The sequence below is a fragment of the Chionomys nivalis genome, chromosome 10 (assembly GCF_950005125.1).
Source record: "Chionomys nivalis chromosome 10, mChiNiv1.1, whole genome shotgun sequence".
Taxonomy (NCBI): Eukaryota; Metazoa; Chordata; class Mammalia; order Rodentia; family Cricetidae; genus Chionomys; species Chionomys nivalis.
The window spans coordinates 34326422-34347053 of record NC_080095.1 but is presented as its reverse complement, the minus strand read 5'-3'; the positions used below and the strand labels follow the sequence as shown (position 1 = coordinate 34347053).

The window sequence follows — 20632 nt, the reverse complement described above, 5'->3', positions numbered from 1 at the left end:
GAATTGTGGGGCACATAACAGCCACATAAGCCACAGAGACTAATGCACACTGAAGGAACGTTTATGAAAACAAAATGCCATAAGGAAGAATGGTTGGTAAAGATGAATTCTTTGGTGAACTATGCTGGTGGGCAATTTTATCAAATTCCAAAGCAAATCCTGCCTGAACCTTTGACTTTCCATGCAGGATCACGGTTAATGCTTGTAGAATCTACCAGCGTACCGCACGAGAAAAAAATGTATCTCAACTTTAAGAATGACCTAGAGACAAACTTCACAATATTTTTGAGAAGGAAAACAAAACCATGACACCGTGGAGTGTGTATGAGAATCATTTCCTCCAAAGACCAACTAGCAGTGAACACCAAGAACATACATCTTTCCAGTACCATCCCAAAGAGCCCATGAGAGTGCTTGTTGGCAGATCCGTCTTCTACCTGTGGTGAAGACCAGACTTCTACCCTATGCCTATTGCAAAGTTTGACAAATGAGACCATGGGACATTACAGGCTGTCACATAGCTCAGTGAAGGCACAATGCTACAAACATTTGGCTGCAAAATCCTTAGCAGTCTGGACGCTATGGCTGAACCCAGATTCTCATTCTGTTTCACTTAACGATTAATTTCTCCCTGTTGAGATTCACCTTCCTCTTGCTGAGGAGGAAAGATGTGTGGGCGATAGGATGAGTGATTCAGCCTCGTGAATATTAGACACAGCTCAGCCGTGACTGGAAGAGGATGCATTGACAGGGAAACGGTACTTGTGCTAAACAGTCAGAAAGTAACGCTTTGAGACACACCATCAAATGGTTTCTCAACGTGAATCCTTGGCCAAGTAACCAGTCAGTCTGTTTATCCATTTTCCTGATGCCATTACAAACCACTGAGGATGCTAGCTTTCCAACCGGACAACCACATATGTATTGGTTCTGCAGACAAAGCTGGCTGTGGGGGAAAGAGGAGCTTAAGGAGGACCTGCGTACACCAAAAGTGACCTGCAGAGAGCTCTAGCTTGGAAGTCTGACTTACCCGTGGAGTCGGTCCTGGAGGCTCGGCCGCTTGCCTGCTCCTCAGCACTGAGGAGCTGCAGGTCCGCGTATGAAGGAGCAACACTTGGACTGCTGGTATCCTCAGAATGGGTGGTCCAGCTGCTCTCGGAGGTCAAAGGGCACCTTCTTAAAGAGTCGAAGGAAGGGCAGGTCCAGCAAGGCATGGTCAATGTGAGGGCTGAGAACAGATGGAAATCCAAGAGGATACGATGTAAATAGTTATCTTTTGCTTACGTCTATCACGTTCGTCTTACGTTGATGTCACTCAGATCCTATGCACGGCAGCCATCGTAGAAAGCAAGGAGACACTTGGGATGAGGAGAGAGAAAACATACTGATCGACATCTCATAGTCACTCTCACAAGCATATCAAGGAGCTGGAGAGATGGGTTAGTTGGTATGGAGGTTTGACTGAGAGTGGTCCCCATAGTCTCTTTCATTATGTTTGAATGCTTGGTCCCGAGTTAGAGAAAAGAACTATTTAGGAAGGGTTGGGCGGCATGGCTTTGTTGGAGTGGGCGTGACCTTGTTGAAGGAGATGTGTCACAGGGAGTGGGCTTTGAGGTTTAAAAAGGCCAAGCCAGGCCCAGAATCTCTCTCTCTCTCTCTCTCTCTCTCTCTCTCTCTCTCTCTCTCTCTCTCTCCCCCCCCCCACCTTGTAACTTGCAGGTAAGATGTGAGCTCTCGTGTCATGTCTAATGCTCCCGTGTCATGTCTGCCTCCTCCCCACCATGATGATCATGCATTAGCTCTCTAAAACTGTAAGCAAGCCCCCAGTTGAATGTTTTCTTTTTTAAGTGTTGTCTTTGCTGTGGTGTCTCTTCACAGCAATAGAACAGTAACTAAGACAGTAAGGTGCTTGATGTTTAAGTACAAGAACCAGAGTTGAATCCTAAACACCCATTTAAGGAAACAGGTGGGGTGGTGGGTGCTTGCAATCTCAGCATATGGAGGCAGAGACGGAATCTCTAGGGCTTGCCAGCCAGAATGCCTACACTAATTAGAATGCAGGGTCCCAGGGAGAGGTCCTGTAGCTTCATAAAGACAAGAGGTAGCTCTGTTAACCCATGGCTTCCTCACATAGAGAAATACATATGTGTACATACTGCCTACATATACACATGAACACATGTATATATGTATATATACTGCACACATAGGCACATGAACATAGAAACACAGAAACAGACTGAAACTTGGGTCTCAGGGCCCTCTAATTTAAAAAAAAAAATCTAATTAAGGGAGTACAAATAACTTTAGGGCCCAATATAATTTCTAAATTGAGATTTTTAGTTTCTTTCAGGCCCAAACTACAGAATCCTTGCAGCTTCACTCTGATCCAGGCCTTTCCTCCATTTCAGTAGCATATCAACCAACTCGAGGAAACTTACCAATTTCCCTTACAAAACCAGAGGCAGAGGAAGTTAGGAGCACACACGCACACACACACACACACACACACACACACACACACACATGAAGGCTCTGCTTAGCTCAAGTCTGACAAAAACTGAAAGTTCTGCACACTGCTACATACACAATGGAGCCTTCCTGGGCTGTTGGCTTGCACAGAACATAAGAAAATACATTCTGAAGGGAAATGCACAGGGCGTGGCTTTATCTCCTTGGCTTAGAGCAACAATCAGCTTTGCATGCATGCATGCGTGCTTGCGTGTGCATGTGCATGTGTGTTTCTTTTTTAACTACAACTTCTTAGTTCTCTTAATGTACTCTTAATTAACTGCCCACACACGTGTTCTCCAGTGTTGCATGACAATTGTACCATTGCACTTTTACCATCAAGCCGCTAGAAAGACAGTGAACAGAGAATGAGGGACAAACAAACAGCATTTATTGAGTAGCCACTCCACGGTCATGTTTTTGCATTTGATCCATTGCTATTAGGAGGGCATACCAGCACAGAGATTAAGGAACCTACAAGATCACACAGTCAGTTCCCAGGTGAAGCACCTAAGCTATAGTTGGGGTAAGAGACAGAAAGGGGAAATCAAGATTTCAGAGGAAATACTTGTTGCAGTATAGAAATGAAAAAAAGAGAATCTGCATTCCTTATTTTCTTGGGCATGCATGAAACTCCTGGATCTTTGCATTGAGGGCTCATAGCTTCTTTTCCTTGAAACTATTATCCCTTGGCAAATCACCTGTGAGCTATTCTCTCCACAAATGCAAGACTCCCTTCTACTTATTTATTTAATTTATAGCATCATTGCTATGTGACCCACTATATCCCTGTCTTCAGCCAGAATTCAAGATCGCCAGGGAAGAAGACCTTTTGTCTGTTTTGCTCACTTCCCACAATGCTGCCTGACACAAGGCAGGCCCTCATCACTTGCTGGTTATGTCAGACGAACTACGACAAACCATTCCCTAACAGTCTGTACTATACATAGGCTGCCAGACCATCACCTGTAAAGCCCCTAGACAAACAGAAAGTGAAAAGACACGTGTACAAATAAGACAACTAGCAAGTAAAGAAAAGATGAGCTTGTAATAGGTTTGTTGTAGGACTGCTGTTCCCTGGTGGAGAATCAGGGACTTTGAACTACTACGGAAAAGAACTCTTAGGTAAAGTATATTAACACTGACATACATACACAACATAGCGCTATCAAGCGGCCAAGGGAAATCTCAAAACTAGAAATGTAAGCGAAGCTTAGCTAATTTCCATACCCTGAGGACCGCTGAACAAACCAGAGACCCCCTGCTGAGTCTGAGTAGTATGGCCTATGTGATGATAAAGGAGAATGAACCTTCAGTCATCCCAAGATGGACAAACTAACAAAAGTCAGATGCCTATGTGAGAATTCCCCAGAGGCTAAAAGGAGTACATCGGGGATACCTTTATCTCCAGTTGGAGATACAAAGAAAAATGTCTACCTTAGATTTGGGTCCAAGGAACAGGGAAAAAGAAAAATCTCCTGATATAAGGTCCTACAAAGAGATTTGTGTGTTGTATGATATTTTGATTGTATGGTAACAATAAAGTTTGTTTTGAATTAGAGAGTGGTCAAGAGGCCACTACTTGACCAAAATTAACCATAGAGGTTTTGGAGGACTGAGGAAGTAGTAAGGCAGGGCTTAGAGAGGATCTCGGCCCCTTTTGGAGGAAGGAATGGAAGAGGTAGGAAGTCACAGGAGGCTAATCTGTTGCTTCTCTGATCTCTCAGGTTCTTACCCCAATATCTGACTCCTGATTTTTATTGATAAAGAATAATTGGATAAACTCATCATTTGTGTGTATTGGAAAAACTTTCAGTCTAAATTTCAGTTGAAATATTTCCACGTAGCTTTACACACCTAGGAGAGGCAAATACTAACCCTTTCTGGAAGAAAGTGCCCGCGAGCTAGCTATCTCAGGAAGAATGTCCCAAGAAGGTGGTAAAACACAAGAGTAGTAAACCACAAAGTACATAGAAAATCAAGTTACCATGAACAAGAGCAAGGAAGATATTGGAAGGCTGAGCAAATAGAGTCAGCCCGGCAAAGAATTCAGACAGTGGGTTTAGGAAGCAGGATATGTGCGGTATGTGTAAGGAAATAAGAAGCTGGAAATACGAGAAAGGAACATGTAGTCATGAGAAACAGCTAAATGGATTTCTTAAGAAGAGAAAAATAAACTACCTCAAATACAACAGTGAGTGAACAGCGTGAAGGGCAAAGAAATAGGGTGAAAGACACTGAGAAGGAACGCCCACGGTGGACAGAGAGACACTGAGGAGAAGGAACACCCACGGTGGACAGGGAGACGTTCTCATCCACATATCTGGGTTCCTAAGGATGTGAGAACGGGAGGAAAGCAGTATCTGAAAAACTGCTGCTGGCTGAGAACATCCCAGGATTTGTGAAAGAATTTCTTTTTCAGATTAGAAATCCCCAGGAATGTCAATCAGAGTAACTAAAAGTAGACCTCAGAATCGTGTAAGACTAAAGACAAAGGGAAACTCTTAACAGCTATCGGAAAAACTACACATTACTTTCAAAAGTGGTCTACCACCTTCTCAACAGGAAGAGATGGACTCTAATGAACATGTCAGCATGCTGATAGAGGCTAAGATCAGATAGGATTTTACCCAGGGTGCTCTGCTTTCCTTCCTATTGCTATGCTAAAACACAATAATCAAAAGCAAGTAGGGGAGAAAAGGGTTTATTTCAGCTTCCAATGTACCATTCAAGAGAGTCAGGAAGAGACCTCGAACAGGAACTTGAAACAGAAACCACAGAGGGATGCTGCTGGCTGCATGGCTCTCGGGTTCAGGCTTAGCTAGCTTGCTTATACAGCCCAGGATCCCCTGCCCAGCAAACAGTACTGCCCACAGTGGGTTCTACCCTCCTCCATCAATTAACAGTTACGGCGCTTTCTCAAAATAACAAGAAAGATGCATTACTATCAGAGAAGGTGGGATTTCTCACCATAGATAAAAAAAACCTAAAATCTATAAAAAGAGCAACCAAAATAAAACAAACAAACCAATCCAAGGCACGACAGAGAAATTTTCAAAAAGCTGGGCAGTGGTAGCATATACCTTTAATTCCAGCACTTGGGAGGCAGAGGCAGGCCGATGTCTGCAAGTTGGAGATCAGCCTGTTCTACAAAGTGAGCTCCAAGGTGGCCAAGGCTACAAAGAGAAACCTTGTCTTGAAATATTAAAAACAAACAAACAAAAACAGTAACACTCTGAGAAAAATCTGATTATGGTGAACTGTCAAGAAAAGAGTACAAAATAACATTGAGAATAAACAATAGGGAGGGCGGGCAGGGCTTAGCTCAGTTTGTAGAGTACTTGCTTAGCATGCATGCATGAAGCCCTAGATTTGCTCCCCAGCACCGTGGCTGTGATCCCAGTACTCAGAGGCAAGAAGATCAGAAGTTTAAGTTCATCTTTAGCTACAAAGCAAGTTTGAGGCCAAGGGACCACATAAGACCCTGCCTCAAAAACAATAGCAACAACAACAACAAAAACCAACCAGTCAGCCAAGCAACCAAACAAAAAACATACGGTATAAATACTGCAATAATACACTGAGAAGGCAATAAGGGAAATAATGAATACCCTTACACTAACAAATGTGAAAACAGATAAAGCTGTAGGGTCCCGGGACCTGGAGCTATGTCTCTAGTAACCATGAGAGGAAGTGATCCAGCACCTACAGAGTTTCCATGAGCAGTGTTTCTGGACAGGTATATTTGCTGAAAAGGTCAAACCTTCCAGTAATTATTCCAGAGAGTAGAAAGAGTCCGACTCATCAGCTTGTTTTACGAGGTCAGAATTTCCTCGTACTAACCTGACAATACAGATCCAACATATAGTTAATTGAATGAGAATTACAGGCTAATTTTAATGGATTAAACATGGATTTAAGACTCCCAAACATCATTTTAGAGACTCTTAAGATTTATTGAAGGGAGTGTTATGTCACTACTAAATTGGACTCGCTCCCCTTATACAGGTTGGCCAATTCCAGTGCTTCTCAACCCCTTTCCATCACTGTTTCTAAGAAGCTTTGTCATTTCTTTTCTATAGGCTCTCCTTTTTCCCTCCCCCTCCCCTTCCTTTTAAGTTTTATGTATTTTTATGTGTTTGTTTTGCCTGCAGGTATATTTGTTTACCCAATGGGTGCCTAGGGCCCACCGAGGCCAGAATGGGCATCGGATGCCCTGGGACTGGAGTTACAGACAGTTCTGAACTTTCATGAAGGTACTGGGAATATCACCTGGAAACTCAGGGAGAGTAGCCAGCGCTCTTAACCACTGAGCCGTTTCTCCAGCTTTTCTCTGTCTCTATTTTTAGAAAAGATTAATTTATCTGTGTGCATATGTTCACATGTGTGTACAGGTTCCCACACAGGCCAGAAGAGGGTGGCAGCTCCCTTGGAACTGGAGTTGTGGGTGTGTACGAGCCACCTGATGCTGGTGCTGGGAACTGAACTCCAGTCCTCTGTTAGACTTGTGACTGCTCTTAACCACTGAGCCATCTCTCCAGCCCCTACATAGTCACTCTCTTTCCTGAAGTGTAGCATACTACAACAAAGAAATGCATGCTAATCCAACTCCACAATTTTCTTAGCCTTACATATTTATTTAGTTATATAGTGTTAGCAATGTGAAGACTTAATCTCCATAACCACAGTAAAAATAAACAATAGCCCCATTACTAGAAAGATCTGCCATGTTGTCCTTGAGACAGGGTTTCTCTGTGTAGCCCTGGAACTCACTCTGTAGACAGACTGACCTCACATTTACAGACATCCACTTGCCTCTGCCTTCTGAATGCAGGGAATAAAGACGCACACCTCCCAGCCTGCTATGTTATCTGTTAACAGTCACGCCTTGATGACATCAACTCCCTGCAGCTTTCATACTCTGTTCCCAATGCCTGGCAACCACTAATTTGGTTTTGATTTCCATAGTTTTGCTCCGTCAAGAATGATATGTAGATGGGATCATGCAATCTGGAATTTTTAGAATGGCTTTCAGCAGTCCACATAAGGTCTTTGAGATATAACCAAATTGTTTTAGATATTAATGAGCCATTCCTTTTCATTGATAAGTGGTATTCTGTGTCATGGACAATACCACAGTTATTTTAACTGCCCGTCATCAGATATATCCATCCACCAAAGAGCATCCAAGTTACTTCCAGTTCTGAGTATGACATCAAAGCTGTGAGGTTTGAATGTCATACTCAGACAAAATACTCCATTTGCTTGGAGTATTTTTTGTGTGATATGGTAATTGCATGTCTGGTTTTATATGAAATTATCAAACTGTTTTCTAAGGTGATTATCACATTTTATTATTCCACTAGTAATATGCATGATGCGTATGAATGATCCAATTTCTAAGCATTAATACTGCCATTACTTCTTAATTTAGTCTTAAAAATACACATGTGTGTGTATGACTGTACACACACATGTTTATGTGTGGGATTGTGGGTGCACACATGCTATTAGCATTGATGGCTGCTTGGGGGAGAGTTAGTTTTAACAGTGTGACCCCAGTTGTAGTTGGGGTGGCACAAACTGTATCACACTGGTTTTGTTTTCTTCTATAGAGAGAAGGAGAAAGAGAAAACTCAAAATTGGGTAGGTAGGGAGTTGAGGGTGGAAAGGCTGGGTCTGGGAAGGGGCGGAGAAAGGAGGATGAGCATGACCAAAATTCATTGCATGAAATTCTCAAAGAACTCATAAAAATATTATTTTTAAAAAGTCCAGTGGCATCCTTGGTCATATAAGGAATCCGAGGCTCACCTTTACGAGAGCATGTCTCAGTGCAAAGATTAAAAACTAGAAAAAAGGGGCTGGAGAGATGGCTCAGCGGTTAAGAGCATTGCATGCTCTTCCAAAGGACCCGAGTTCGATTCCCAGCAACCACATGGTGGCTCACAACCATCTGTAATGAGGTCTGATGTCCTCTTCTAGCAGGCATATATGCAAACAGAATATTGTATCCATAATAAATAAATATTTAAAAAAAAATAAAAACTAGAAAAAAAAGAAAGAAAAAGCATTAGAAGAATGTTCGCAGAAGCATTTTGTTAACTACCAAAGTAGAGAGGACCCAAGTGTCCAGCCGTAGCCTGATTAGTGACCTTCTGTATAATGCTATAATCATGACGGAAAGCACAGCACAGAAACAACAGGGATTGCAGCCACGGGGAAGAAGACGGGCAAGTCTCACAAACCACAAAGTCACAAAATACTAGCTAGAACACTGTTCCATTTTTGCAAAGTTCAGAACCAGACTAATTTAAATCACAGCTTCCTCGACAAATGTGTAGGTTGTAAAGCTGTCAAAAAAAAAAAAAAGGGTACAAAGACAAGTTATTGCCATGAGCCTGGGGGGTGGGGGTGGGAAGCAGCTGAGGGAGGGGCCATGACGGAGGAGGTTGTGATTAGGAGGGAATCAAAGCCCTTCCGGATGGATGATGGGAATACTCCATTTATTAACGGGGCAATGGTTTGTATGTTGTTCTTCAGACTTTAATATATTTTTAAGAACATTCCATTTGTATTTACTCAATTATAAATAAAATTTATATCAAAAATGCTGATTTCAATACCAATCTTTACCTTTATGGGTGAAAATACCCATATTTCCTTTGAAAGATAAATTAAGGCTAGCCAATGGAGGGTGGGGAGGTTAATAAGGCCTTGTAGCTAACACACTGTTCTCATTTGGTCCCTACCCACTATTCATTTACCATCCTCAGATTCTGGAATGAGCTATTTTACACAGGCTTGACTGAATGAATGTCCTGAGGCCACAGGCTTTTCTGAAATAAGAGAAGGCCCCATGCTGGGCTAGATGGCTCTTCTCCCAGGGTCGGACCTTTGATGCCTGAGCCAGTCCGAAGTGGGCTGCCATGATGATGTTTCTCAGACACATCCATCCAGCAAAGAATAAAAAGAAGGACCAAACTCTGCCCCTGATGTACCCCAAGTTCTAGAACGAGGGCTCTGAACCCAGATGCCTCATTCACAGGCTGGGGGAAATGGATTAATACATCCATGACTTCACTTTCTCACCTGGAAAATGGAGCCAAAGAGAGTAAAACCCTCACTAGGGTATCGGGTTGATGGCAAACCACTGTGTACAAAGAAGTACCTGAAACAGATCACACAGTGGTAGCTGTCATAAGAACGTGACAGCATATCCTTAGGCTCCAACTGACTTGACGTCGCCATCAGATCTCTAACTTTTTTATCTACCCTATAGTAAGTTACTGCCATCCCTTTCAAACAGCCCCTTCATCCTTTCGGCTACCCAGGATAAAATTCATGTCACCCTAAAGTCTTCTCCTACTTGGTCCATCATGAGTTCTGTTCAAGACCTACTTTCAAAAACTTGGGATCTGGTAATTTCTCGCTACCATGTTGATATCCTCAATCCAGCCACCACACTCTCATCTGAAGTTTGGGGGCCACTTGGTGGGCCTCTCTAGCATGTCCAACCACACCCTTCTTAATGGTCACACTACGGCAAGCCATAGAGGGTTTGTTTTAATTAGCATATATTAATTACACATTATAATGGGTTTCATTATAGCATTTCAAGCATATACATAATGTATTTAGATCATATTCACCCTCCCTACTCTCTGCTGCTCCCCTCCCACACAGCTCATTCCCTTCTTCTTCTCTACTAGTCTCTCATCTGTTCTACTCATATGACCCTCCCCACCCCCTATATATGCGTGTGTGGATCAGTGAGTTTCATTAGTGATTCATAAGAGTATGGATGAGGGCGTGTTTACAGGAGCATGGGCACCTTACCAGTAGCTACACCACTGGAAAAATACAACAACACAGTTAACTGTGTACATCCTCAGCAGGGGTGGGGCCTCCCCTCTCTCCACGACAGGGTGTTGAGGAGCCCAAGGTTATGCAGATCTTATATGAGTAATCACAGCTAATGAAGCCTCAGCATTTTGATAGTTATTTTTTGAATCATGCCTCCTTGGATAGCTGCTATTGCACCCACAATAAAAGTCAAAATCCTCATCACCCTGTCCATGGATCTACATGCTGGAAGATCTGGGACTCCCCTGCCGCATAACTGTCTCTTCTCTCATCCATTCTTCTCCTGTCAGAGGGGAGCTACCCTTCCGAGCTGTCGCTCCAGCTAGGTCAGTCTTCCACAGCTTCAGCAGTGCTCAATCCTTCACTCCCCTAGGTCTTCCCTCATATCTTCCTCTTAAAAAGTAACTCTTTGCCCTCATAAGAACTTCACAGCCTGCCTACCACATGGCCTTCCTTTGCCTCATTCTCCCATCCTTCCAACTTCAACATTACTTAACACACTTTCTATCTACTTCTCTGTTCTGGTTTTGGTGTGGCTCCTTAGCAGAATGTGTGATCCATGGGGCAAGAGCACCAGTACCTACAGAGGAAGCTGAAAGCAACACTGGTTAAATATTAATAAATGTATAACTTGTCAGCTAATACACTTGATATAATATTTGTCTTTCCTTCCTTTGGGGTCCTGGGTGGATTAAAAGGTTAAATATTTGCATATGTTTTGATATTGTGTTATTTATTTCTTACATCTAATCACAAGGGCTACATAGAATTTTTTTCAATGCTGAGAATTCAGCCATGGATATAAAACAGATATTAATGCATTGTGACTTTCCTGCTACTTTAGAGTGACAAAATGAAGCACCCGTCCCCAACAGTGGCTCAGGGGAGCTCTTGTTCATTTCTAGAAGGCCCATTAGGAACAGATCACCCGATTGTTAGCACAACTGAGGGAGAGCAGGGACTCCTGTGTCCAGCTGTCTCATAACGGCATTTCCGACACCTAAATACTTTTGTGCATGAACGCACTAGTTAATTGATGCATGTTCAGGTAGTTTATTATGTTTTGTGTTACATAGATAGTAAAAAAAAAAAGGCCACAATTTCTGCTGTATGAGCTAGCATGTTCTCGGAAACAGAATATTGGAATTTTAATGTTTAAAGATAGAGGAAAAAAAATCACCTTTAAAACCTTTTTCTTAGCCGGGCGGTGGTGGAGCACGCCTTTAATCCCAGCACTTGGGAGGCAGAGGCAGGTGAATCTCTGTGAGTTCGAGACCAGCCTGGTCTACAAGAGCTAGTTCCAGGACAGGCTTCAAAGCCACAGAGAAACCCTGTCTCGAAAAAAAAAAAAAAAAAAATTAAAAAAAAATAAAATAAAAAATAAAAAATAAAACCTTTTTCTTTTTCCCATGGCATGATAGTACCTTTCAGTACAATAAATAAAAATTACAGAAGGTAATTTTAAGTATACTTCCTTTTAAAGGCAGCCCCCAGGAAAATATATATTCATGTATATCCATGGATGTATTTGTATATACGTACATACATGTAAGTGTGTTATGTTGCTATGTGCACATGTTAAGTATGTGTGTACATGTGTTACTATATATATAGAGAGAGATTGTGTGTGTATATATATATATTAAGTATATGATGGAAAATTATGAACCAATGATAATAGTTAATCAGGGCACGATGACAGGTTGGCATAATTTCCTTGTCTATTTTGTTGAAGAAGAAGAAAGAGAGGAGGAGGAGAAGGAAGAAGAACAGGAGGTGGGGAGGAAGGGGAGGAAGATTGACAACTACGACGATGATGGTGGTGATGATGATAACAATGACAACAATAACAACAATGATGACTGACTTTACCAAGGATGCCATCTCTTTGGTCTAACTAAGGGTAGACCCATTATCCCCATCACTGGAGCCATTCAGGTAGTCTGCAGTGGGTTTCATAGCCACCTCTCCTTTCTTCATTCACTAATCAGATAGACACCAAGCAAGCACCTAAATTCACATACCACATTCTAGGAGAGAGGATGGATTAGAGAGATGAAGTTCTTTGTTCAAGTGGATAGAAAGACGATAACCAGGACCTGTCACAAAATAAAACAAGGCAAATACCCTGTTTCTTAATAATTATACTTCATCAAGAAACTGACTAAAGAAAAAGAAAGGAAAGGAATAAACATGTGACCGCATTCAGCTGGTAAATTTCCAAGGGAAAGCTAGCTTGAGGGTGGGGTGTGGAATGCTCTCAGCCTCCCTAAGGAGGCCACAGATATGTGGGATTTTGAGTGAGAAACTGGAGGGAGAGCCTCTAGGCATAGAAAACTGCTAGCGGCAGTCAATGTGTCTGAATCAGCAAGGCTGAGTGGTGAGGGGGGCGGGACCCACTCTGTTTCAGATTTATTCCTGGGTATGTCCTCTGGAAAGGTCATCAATTATATCTAGAAGCAAGGAACAATTCAAGGTACTAAGAAAATAAGACTGCCTCTATTGAGGAGGGAAATACATATGCATGTCTCCATATTCACCCCTACCCACCACCCACCCCCAGCAGCCAGAATGAACCACTGGGCGAGCTTTGAAGATGAAATCTCTCTTGCCTCTTTCTACTCGGCTGACATCATTGCTGATCCTCCTCCCAAACAAATGGCTCTTTCTCTGGCCCCAAATAATTAGCTTCCCCCAGACACAATGGGAAGGCCTCAGCCCAAGCTCACAGGGAGGACATATGAAGGATAAGGGAATATTAGTGTTTCACTTGGGCTGTGGGACAAATGTTCCGGAAATGAAAGGGTTTTGAGAAATGTTTTTAAATATTCATATCCTGCAGTATCTGCATAATGGGTTCAATTCAGCCCCGGTTCCAGCAGAAATTGTCATGTCCGTGGAGGAAGGTCAGCACACAGGATAATGAGGGACAGGAAGTCGCTGCTGATAACAGTACCTTCATATCCGTCTTCTAAAATTTGGAGGGTGAACTTTGTTCTCTTCGTCAATCTGTCAGCGTTTTTAAACACAGTCAGTACGTGCACTGCACTTTGCGCATGGGTAAAATTGGTTTTGGTCGGAAAGAATCTTTGTGAAGATTGTAGGGGATAGGTTAAGTTGACCACTACGCTCTTTGCATGGAATTTTAAAGCCAAATGCTAGTCAGACATTTGTGGCTACAGAAAGTTGGGAACTAGAGCTAATTGGACTCAACATGAACAAAACAGCAGCTGGGTTTTGCTTCATTCTCAAAATCTTTCTCTTAAAGAAAAATACCAAGACTCGATTTTAGTTTGGACAGACTTTCTAGAAGTTTATTTATGTATTGTATCCCTTGGTTCTACTCATAGCTTAGCAGATTGTCTGAGCAGCAAGCATAGGGCTCAGCAAACAAGTTTTCAGTTAAATTCTTTTAATTTTTTAAATTTTACTTTATGTGTATATTCCTGTACACACACACACACACACATATATATATATATGTACACACACACACACACACACACACACACACACATATATATGTACTCTACAAGTGTGCCTAGTGCCCACGTCAGAAGATGGCATTAGACACCCTGGAACTGGAGCTACAGGTGGTTGTAAGCCACCATGAAGTTGCTGGGACTTGAACCCGGGGCCTCTGGAAGAGAAGCCAGTGCTCTTAACTGCTGAGCCATCTCTCCAGGCCCATATAATGTTGTACCATGGCACACACACACAAACTGAGATGTGGACAGTGTACTGTGACAACACGGTCTTAAGTCTTTGGCAATCTAAAGTTCTGACACCAAACATTTACTAAGATGGCCCAACTGAAAATAGTCTCATTAGGTCAGAGATGTATCCTATATCTGACTTCCATCACATTTCAGGGGTTTTCACAGGGTAGAGTCAAGGGGAATTGTCTGGTTGGTCCTCTCCCCGCTGGTATCTTCAGCTCTCACATCCAAAGAACTGAATGCTAGCCTGCTTACTTTCTTCAATGCGTGGTAATAAAAGGGCTTTTTCCATTTGTATTCATTTACTGCAGCTCTGGGGATGGAGCCTAGGGCCATGGGGCTAGGCAAGCTCCATCATGTTTTTCTAGAAGAAATCATGTGCCTCTTTTTCCTAGGCCAGCCACAATAGGATTTTATTCACTTCGATTCCTGCCCTAGTTAAAAGTTCAAGAGCCAGCTGTGCTGCTGATGTATCTAAGCGTTTCTGGAACTGTTTCTGCATCAGGTGCCACTCCTGGCTCTCCAGTGACCCATGGGCCACTTCAGTGCGCAATAAAATAAGTGACCAGGTCATCAAGGTGAGCTAACAATTCCCTGGCCTCTCTAAACTCCCTAGGGCAAGGCTCTGGCCACTTCAATGTCCTAAAAATAAAAGTTCTACCATTGAGGGCAACATCTTTGTCCCTAACTCCACTGTGCCTACAGGCTCCTTGCATTTTAATTGGGGCAATCCATTCATTCCCTTTCCAGGCTTGAGTCCAAACCCTCCTGGCTTCACTCTTAGGTGGAGAGATCTTTTGTTTTTGCCTCTCCTTTGCCAGAAGGACTTCAAAGAATGGAGGGAAGGAAAGAAGTCTTCTAGACAGCATTTCTCCTTGGTATGTCTGCTCCCCTTGCTTTCCCAGCTCCTCTTGGCAAGCCAGAATCTTCAGATACTGAGCAGCTGGCTAGAATAGGCTTCACTTCTCTTGTAGAAATGACTGCTAGGAATGATTCTATTGGAACAACTTCTTTTCCTCGTTCTCCCACCCAATTCTCTTAGGCCAAGGCCACATAATTCAGTGACCACAGGGAAGTGATGTGGCGTAGGCACTAATATAAACATTTTTCTCTTAGCTCAAAGACATCTTATTCTACAGTCATAGGGATTTAATACCATCATCAGAAATGGTGAATAAACTAACTACACATTACTGATCTGACTGGAAAGAAGGTTAAATCAATCAAAATTCCTTTCCCTGGTCCTTCTCTATGGCTGAACTTCACCACCTACCTGTATGATAAGACAGACCTACATATTCATCTCACCAGAAATCCAAATTTATTTCCATGTTTGACATATACATCAAACACTGCCCTTTTCTCAGTTCCTGTATGTGTTTTTCCTGCATGTATATCTGTGTGTTACTTGCATGCAGTGTTCATGGGGGCCAGAAGTGGGCACTGGATTGCCTGGAACTGGAGTTACGAACATCTGTAAGTCCCCCGTGGGTGCTGGGCATTGAACCTGGGTCCTTGGGAAGAGCAGCCAGAGCTTTTGATCACTGAGCCATCTCTATTACTCCTCCATTTCATTTATACATCACCTAGTCTGAGAGAAGGGGACAGTGAGATGGCTCAGTAGGTGAAAGCAGTTGCCATGCAAGTCTCATAACCAGAGATAACATCCAGAAGCCATAGAAGGAGGACAGAATGCACGCTACTCCTGAAGATGCTACTGAAGTACACATGGGTGTGGTGCTTACATGCCCACCCCCCTCACACACACACACACACACACACACGCGCGCGCGCGCGCGCGCGCGCGCGCACACACACATTATACCACCACCACTAATAATAATCTTGATGAATAAACTTTCTAAAAAGTTTTCTTGGAACCTACAGTTGAATTAAAATATTCAGAATCTGAATAATATTAGGACTTAAGGAAAATATTTTTTTTAAGTACATAAGGGAGAAATAGGTAAAGAAATCTTTTTATGCTGTCAGATGACCCTGAGAATCATAAGATAACCACTGATTTTCTGGAAGCTGAAAACCTACCTACCTGTGAACTCTCTAAGTAGTCACCAGTGGTCCAGGGCAAACTGAGCAAGAACTTCGAAGAAGCCGCGTGGTGGTGGTGCATGTGTTTAATCCCAGCACTTGGGAGGCAGAGGCAGGCAGATCTCTGTGAGTTCAAGTCCAGCCTAATCTACTGAGCAAGTTCCAGGACAGGTTTCAAAGCCACAGAGAAACTCTGTCTCGGGAAAAAAAACAAAAACAAAAAAACTTCAAAGACTTCCTGGAAGTAACTGATAACTGACAAGGGAGAGTGCTTTGAATTTTAGTTTTTATTCTTTACAAGAGATAATTCTGGACCTGGCTCTAAAATGAAGCTCTTGAACAGAACAAAAAAGGAAAGCATAACAAAGACAAAACAAACAAAAAACTTCTCCCAATATTTACTTTTTCTACTTTTTTCCTTTACTTCCTCAGAGACAAGTTCAAGTTTCCTGCTACCATGAAATGTAAAACATTAACGATAATAACAAAAATGCACGAAGTTGCTGAAAGACATGCATGGAAAAATAGGTGGTTGGTTACCAACAGGAAATGGACAGGAGAAATCACACAGATGCAAGCTGGCTCTGGGTTCCTACTTGAAGGTTTGGGAAGAAGCTGAGTGAGTGTCTGTTAAATTCTGAGCACTACACTCTGTCTTTGGATGCCCACACCTAGCAGAACTGCAAGAGAGGAAGTGCTTGCATGGGTCTTATCTCCAAATAAAGTAACATTGGCAGGTTCAAGGTGGTAGAACCTGCTGCCTTTGGGTGCAATTATTCATCCTACTGAATCTTAAATTTCAGTATTACCAAAAGAATGGGGCAGGCTGCAGTGAGTGCGAGCAGCGGCAAGGGCCTCCAGCATGATGAAGGAGGATGCTGTAGAGATATGGGCTGTTTCTGTGTGATGCTTACAGGTCCAGCCATAGTCTTGATAACATGACACACGATCCACACATGTTCCACTCAAATTAAAATCTGAGCTATCGCTGGACGGTGGTGGCGCACGCCTTTAATCCCAGCACTCGGGAGCGAGGCCAGCCTGGTCTACAAAGGGAGTTCTAGAACAGGAACCAAAGCTACAGAGAAACCCTGTCTTGAAAAACCAAAAAAAAAAAAAAAAAAAAAAAATTTGAGCTATCCACGTCCTGAGTGAACAAAGGTCTAACCTGCGGACTAAGTTGGCCACACTGAGTGGACTGATGGCCAGTTTCTCTTCGTTTTCCTTTGTTGTGAACTCTACCAGCCATTCTACTTGTTAAATACAGCCCAAGGGAGGAAGCCCAGGGGGAGCAGGCCCACAAGGAAAAGGATGGCTTAGATGGTAAGAACGCATCCTGTAAACTTTTATTTAGCCTGCTCTCTCAAAGGTCGAGTGGCATACTGGCAGGTTTAGAATCTGGCTCTTGGATTTCTTAATCCTCTGCTCTTAAACCAGACTCTGTATAGAGTCTTGGGACCAGATAGTTCTATGCATAGTTCAGTCTAGCTTCTTCCTAGGCTCCATCTTCACAGAGCTAGTGAATTCACATAAAATGGATGGGGTTATTGATATCTGAGCAGTTTTCAAGACAAACTTAGTCTTCCATAGTTGTAACTTTTTGCTTTGTTTTCTACAGACAGTAACACACCTTCAATGAAAGTTCAATGAAAGGCTAGGGTTAGGGTACAGCAGGTGATAATAATTTTCTTGGGTGCACAATTTACAATGTACCAAAAAAAAAATCTCAGCTGTCAAAATAATACATTGCAACATGTTATAAATGTGATAACCTGAAAATATCAAAGCGAACCAGCAAACTAGGGCCAAGATATTAGCCTTTTGCTGCTGTCAATAAAGCTTTATTGCCAGGACTGAGGTGAGCTGTAATCTTACATGTCTGAGCTATATTTTGTCTTTAAAGTGTAAGATTTTGTTCACCAAGGATATTTTTGTATTATTAAATTTTTAGAGATGGTATCTCAAGTAGCCCAGAATGACCTCAGGTCTTGCTACAAAGCTGACAATGACCTTGAATCTCTGGTCCCACCTCCCAACTGCTGGGATTAGAGGTGTGAATTAGCACAGTCATTTTATACAGTGCTGGTGACCAAACCCACCGACCATGCATGCTAGACACCCATTCTACCAATTGAGCTATTATCGTTGCTTCAGGTAATAAAGTCTTAACTCTATAGCAGAATCATTGTCAATAACCACTCAGGATCTTTAGCTGGATGGAAACAACATAATTAAGACTAACTCCAAAATCAGCTTCACCAAAGGAAGTGGTAACGAGTTGAGGCAAGTTGCCCCATCTGTCACCCTAATTGTTTTGAGCAATTAGAGGCTAAACGTGAAGTCTGAACAAGAAGCAAAAGGATCTGGAAACTTTGAATATTATCCAGGCCCCGAAGGCATGGACACACAGAAGAGAGTTCTTTCTGCCCTCCCATCACCTTCCAGCTCTAGCCTCCCACCCCTTACTCCCCTTGCCTCTGGTGTATTTCAGGAGAAGGGGGCCCTAGAGCACTGGCAGTGGGAGGAAGTGTGAGGCATGAGGCAAATACCACAACACAGCGCTGGCTGCTCCAAGGCCTTGAGGCCAGTGCGCCAGGTGTTAAAGCTCCTTTCTGTCACTTCTTAGCCCCTAACCTGGAGCAAATTCTCAAACCATTACCTGCCTCGGTGTCTTCACAGAGAAAGGAACTTCATAGTAAAACCTTCCTTATCCGATTGGTGTAAAGGATACACAAGGTGACTCAGTGAAAGTGCTGAGAGTCGGCATTCCACAGAGGTAACTGACCAAAAGTAAAGACCGGCCAGGCTTGTGCTGCCTGTCTATAATCTCACTATAGTGGAGGTGGAGGCAGGAGGATCAGAAGTTCAAGGCTAGCCAGGGCTATATGACATCCTTTCTACAAAATAAATAGTAATAACAATAGCCACACTTTTGTACTGATTCATTCATATGACTGGCTTTTCTGTTCTTGTCATACTATGATACCGTGGGTTCAGTAATTTATAAAGAATATAAATTTAATCCTCACAGGAGGCTGGGAAGGGAAGGTCAAGATAAAGATACCAGATTAAGATCCTGGTGAGGGTCCATTCTTTACAGACAGCAGCTGGTGTTCTCATGTGGCAGAAAGACAAACATTGCTATGGGGGAGGGGCGCTGAGCCCCTTCACAAAGAGTCCACCCTCAAGATGACCTAGCCACCTCCCAAAGGACCCCATAATACCAAAACATTGGTGATTAGATTTCAACATAAATCCTGGAGAAACAAAACATTCAAACCACAGCCCCTGTGTTCCATCATTTTCCTGTGTGGAGAGCTGAAGAGCCAGTGTCAGAGGTTCACTAAGAGTGGCTTCCTCACTCCCCAGCCAGCCAGAACCAGTCTGGATCTGTCACAGTGTGGCTCAATCACCAACAAATCGCTGAAAGCCTGATGAATAAAAATGAAAAATGACACCCAAATGTTTGAGGTATTCTGTCAAAATGGAACCATCTGTTATATGGTAGAATCATACTTTATATTTTTGTATCTAACTCAACTTAATTTCATTTTATATGTATAGGTGTTTTGCTTGCATTTATGTCTGTGTACCACAGGCATGCAGTGCCCAAGGAAGCCAGAAAAAGACATTAGATACCCCGGAACTGAAGCTACAGATGTGAGTCACCAACATAGGTGCTAGGATTTAAAGCCAGGTCCTCCAGAAGAGCAGCAAGCGCTTGTATAACCCCTGAACTGTCTAACTCTCCAGACCGGTATATTTTCTTGAAATTATTTTTAATGATAAGGAAGCATGTTAGAAAAAAGGAATCTCTTTTAAAAAATGTGTCTTCATTAGTTAGTTTTCTGTTGCTGTAATTAAAAAAAAACAACTATGATCAAGGGCAACTCAGGGAGGAAAGCTTATTTGGCTTCCAGTTCCAAGGGGTTAGAATCTGTCCAGGTGGTGATGGCAAGCTAGCAGAGCCGGAGTCAGAACTAGAAGCCAAGAGATTCCGCTTCTATCCACATGAAGGAAGCAGAGAGGACAAGCTGGAAGCAGGGTGAGGCAATGAGGTCTCAACTGATGTACTTCCTTCCCTAAGGCTCCACCTCCTAAAGGTTCCTCTCCAGTGTCACCAAACTGGGACCAAGTTTTCAAATACCTGAGCCTATCGGGGACAGCTTTAATTTAAGCCACTGCAGGTTCTTCCCATGCTGCCTAAACTGGTCTCAAACTCCTGCGCTCAAGTGACGTCCTGTCTCAAGCAAGACTGCAGCAAACATGCTCAGGCCACTGCTTCCTTTGAATGCCCCTCCCCAATATTAGGGACCGCATGCAGACCTACAGGTATGCAAGGTAATACCCAACCAGCCCTTTACATCTTTTTTTTTTTTTTAATTGTTAGGGTCTTTCTAAATTTCCCCAAGCTTTACAACTAGGCCTGACTTCAGATGGTATTTTTAAAAGTAAAATTAGCAAAACAGTTAACACGTCAACAGAAACAC

General features: G+C 42.7%; 1 protein-coding gene across 2 annotated transcripts in view; it reads right to left on the bottom strand.

The window, feature by feature from the left end:
* Nucleotides 1-20632, bottom strand: part of Ston2 (stonin 2) — a 150854-nt gene that overhangs the window by 88436 nt on the left and 41786 nt on the right. The window contains exon 4 of one of the 2 annotated variants that reach the window (XM_057782451.1): nt 1031-1228. The exons of the other annotated variant lie outside the window; for it this stretch is intronic. Within the exon in view, the coding sequence (XP_057638434.1) occupies nt 1031-1228 (198 nt within the window). The remainder of the gene's footprint in view (nt 1-1030; nt 1229-20632) is intronic. 2 annotated transcript variants of the gene reach the window in all.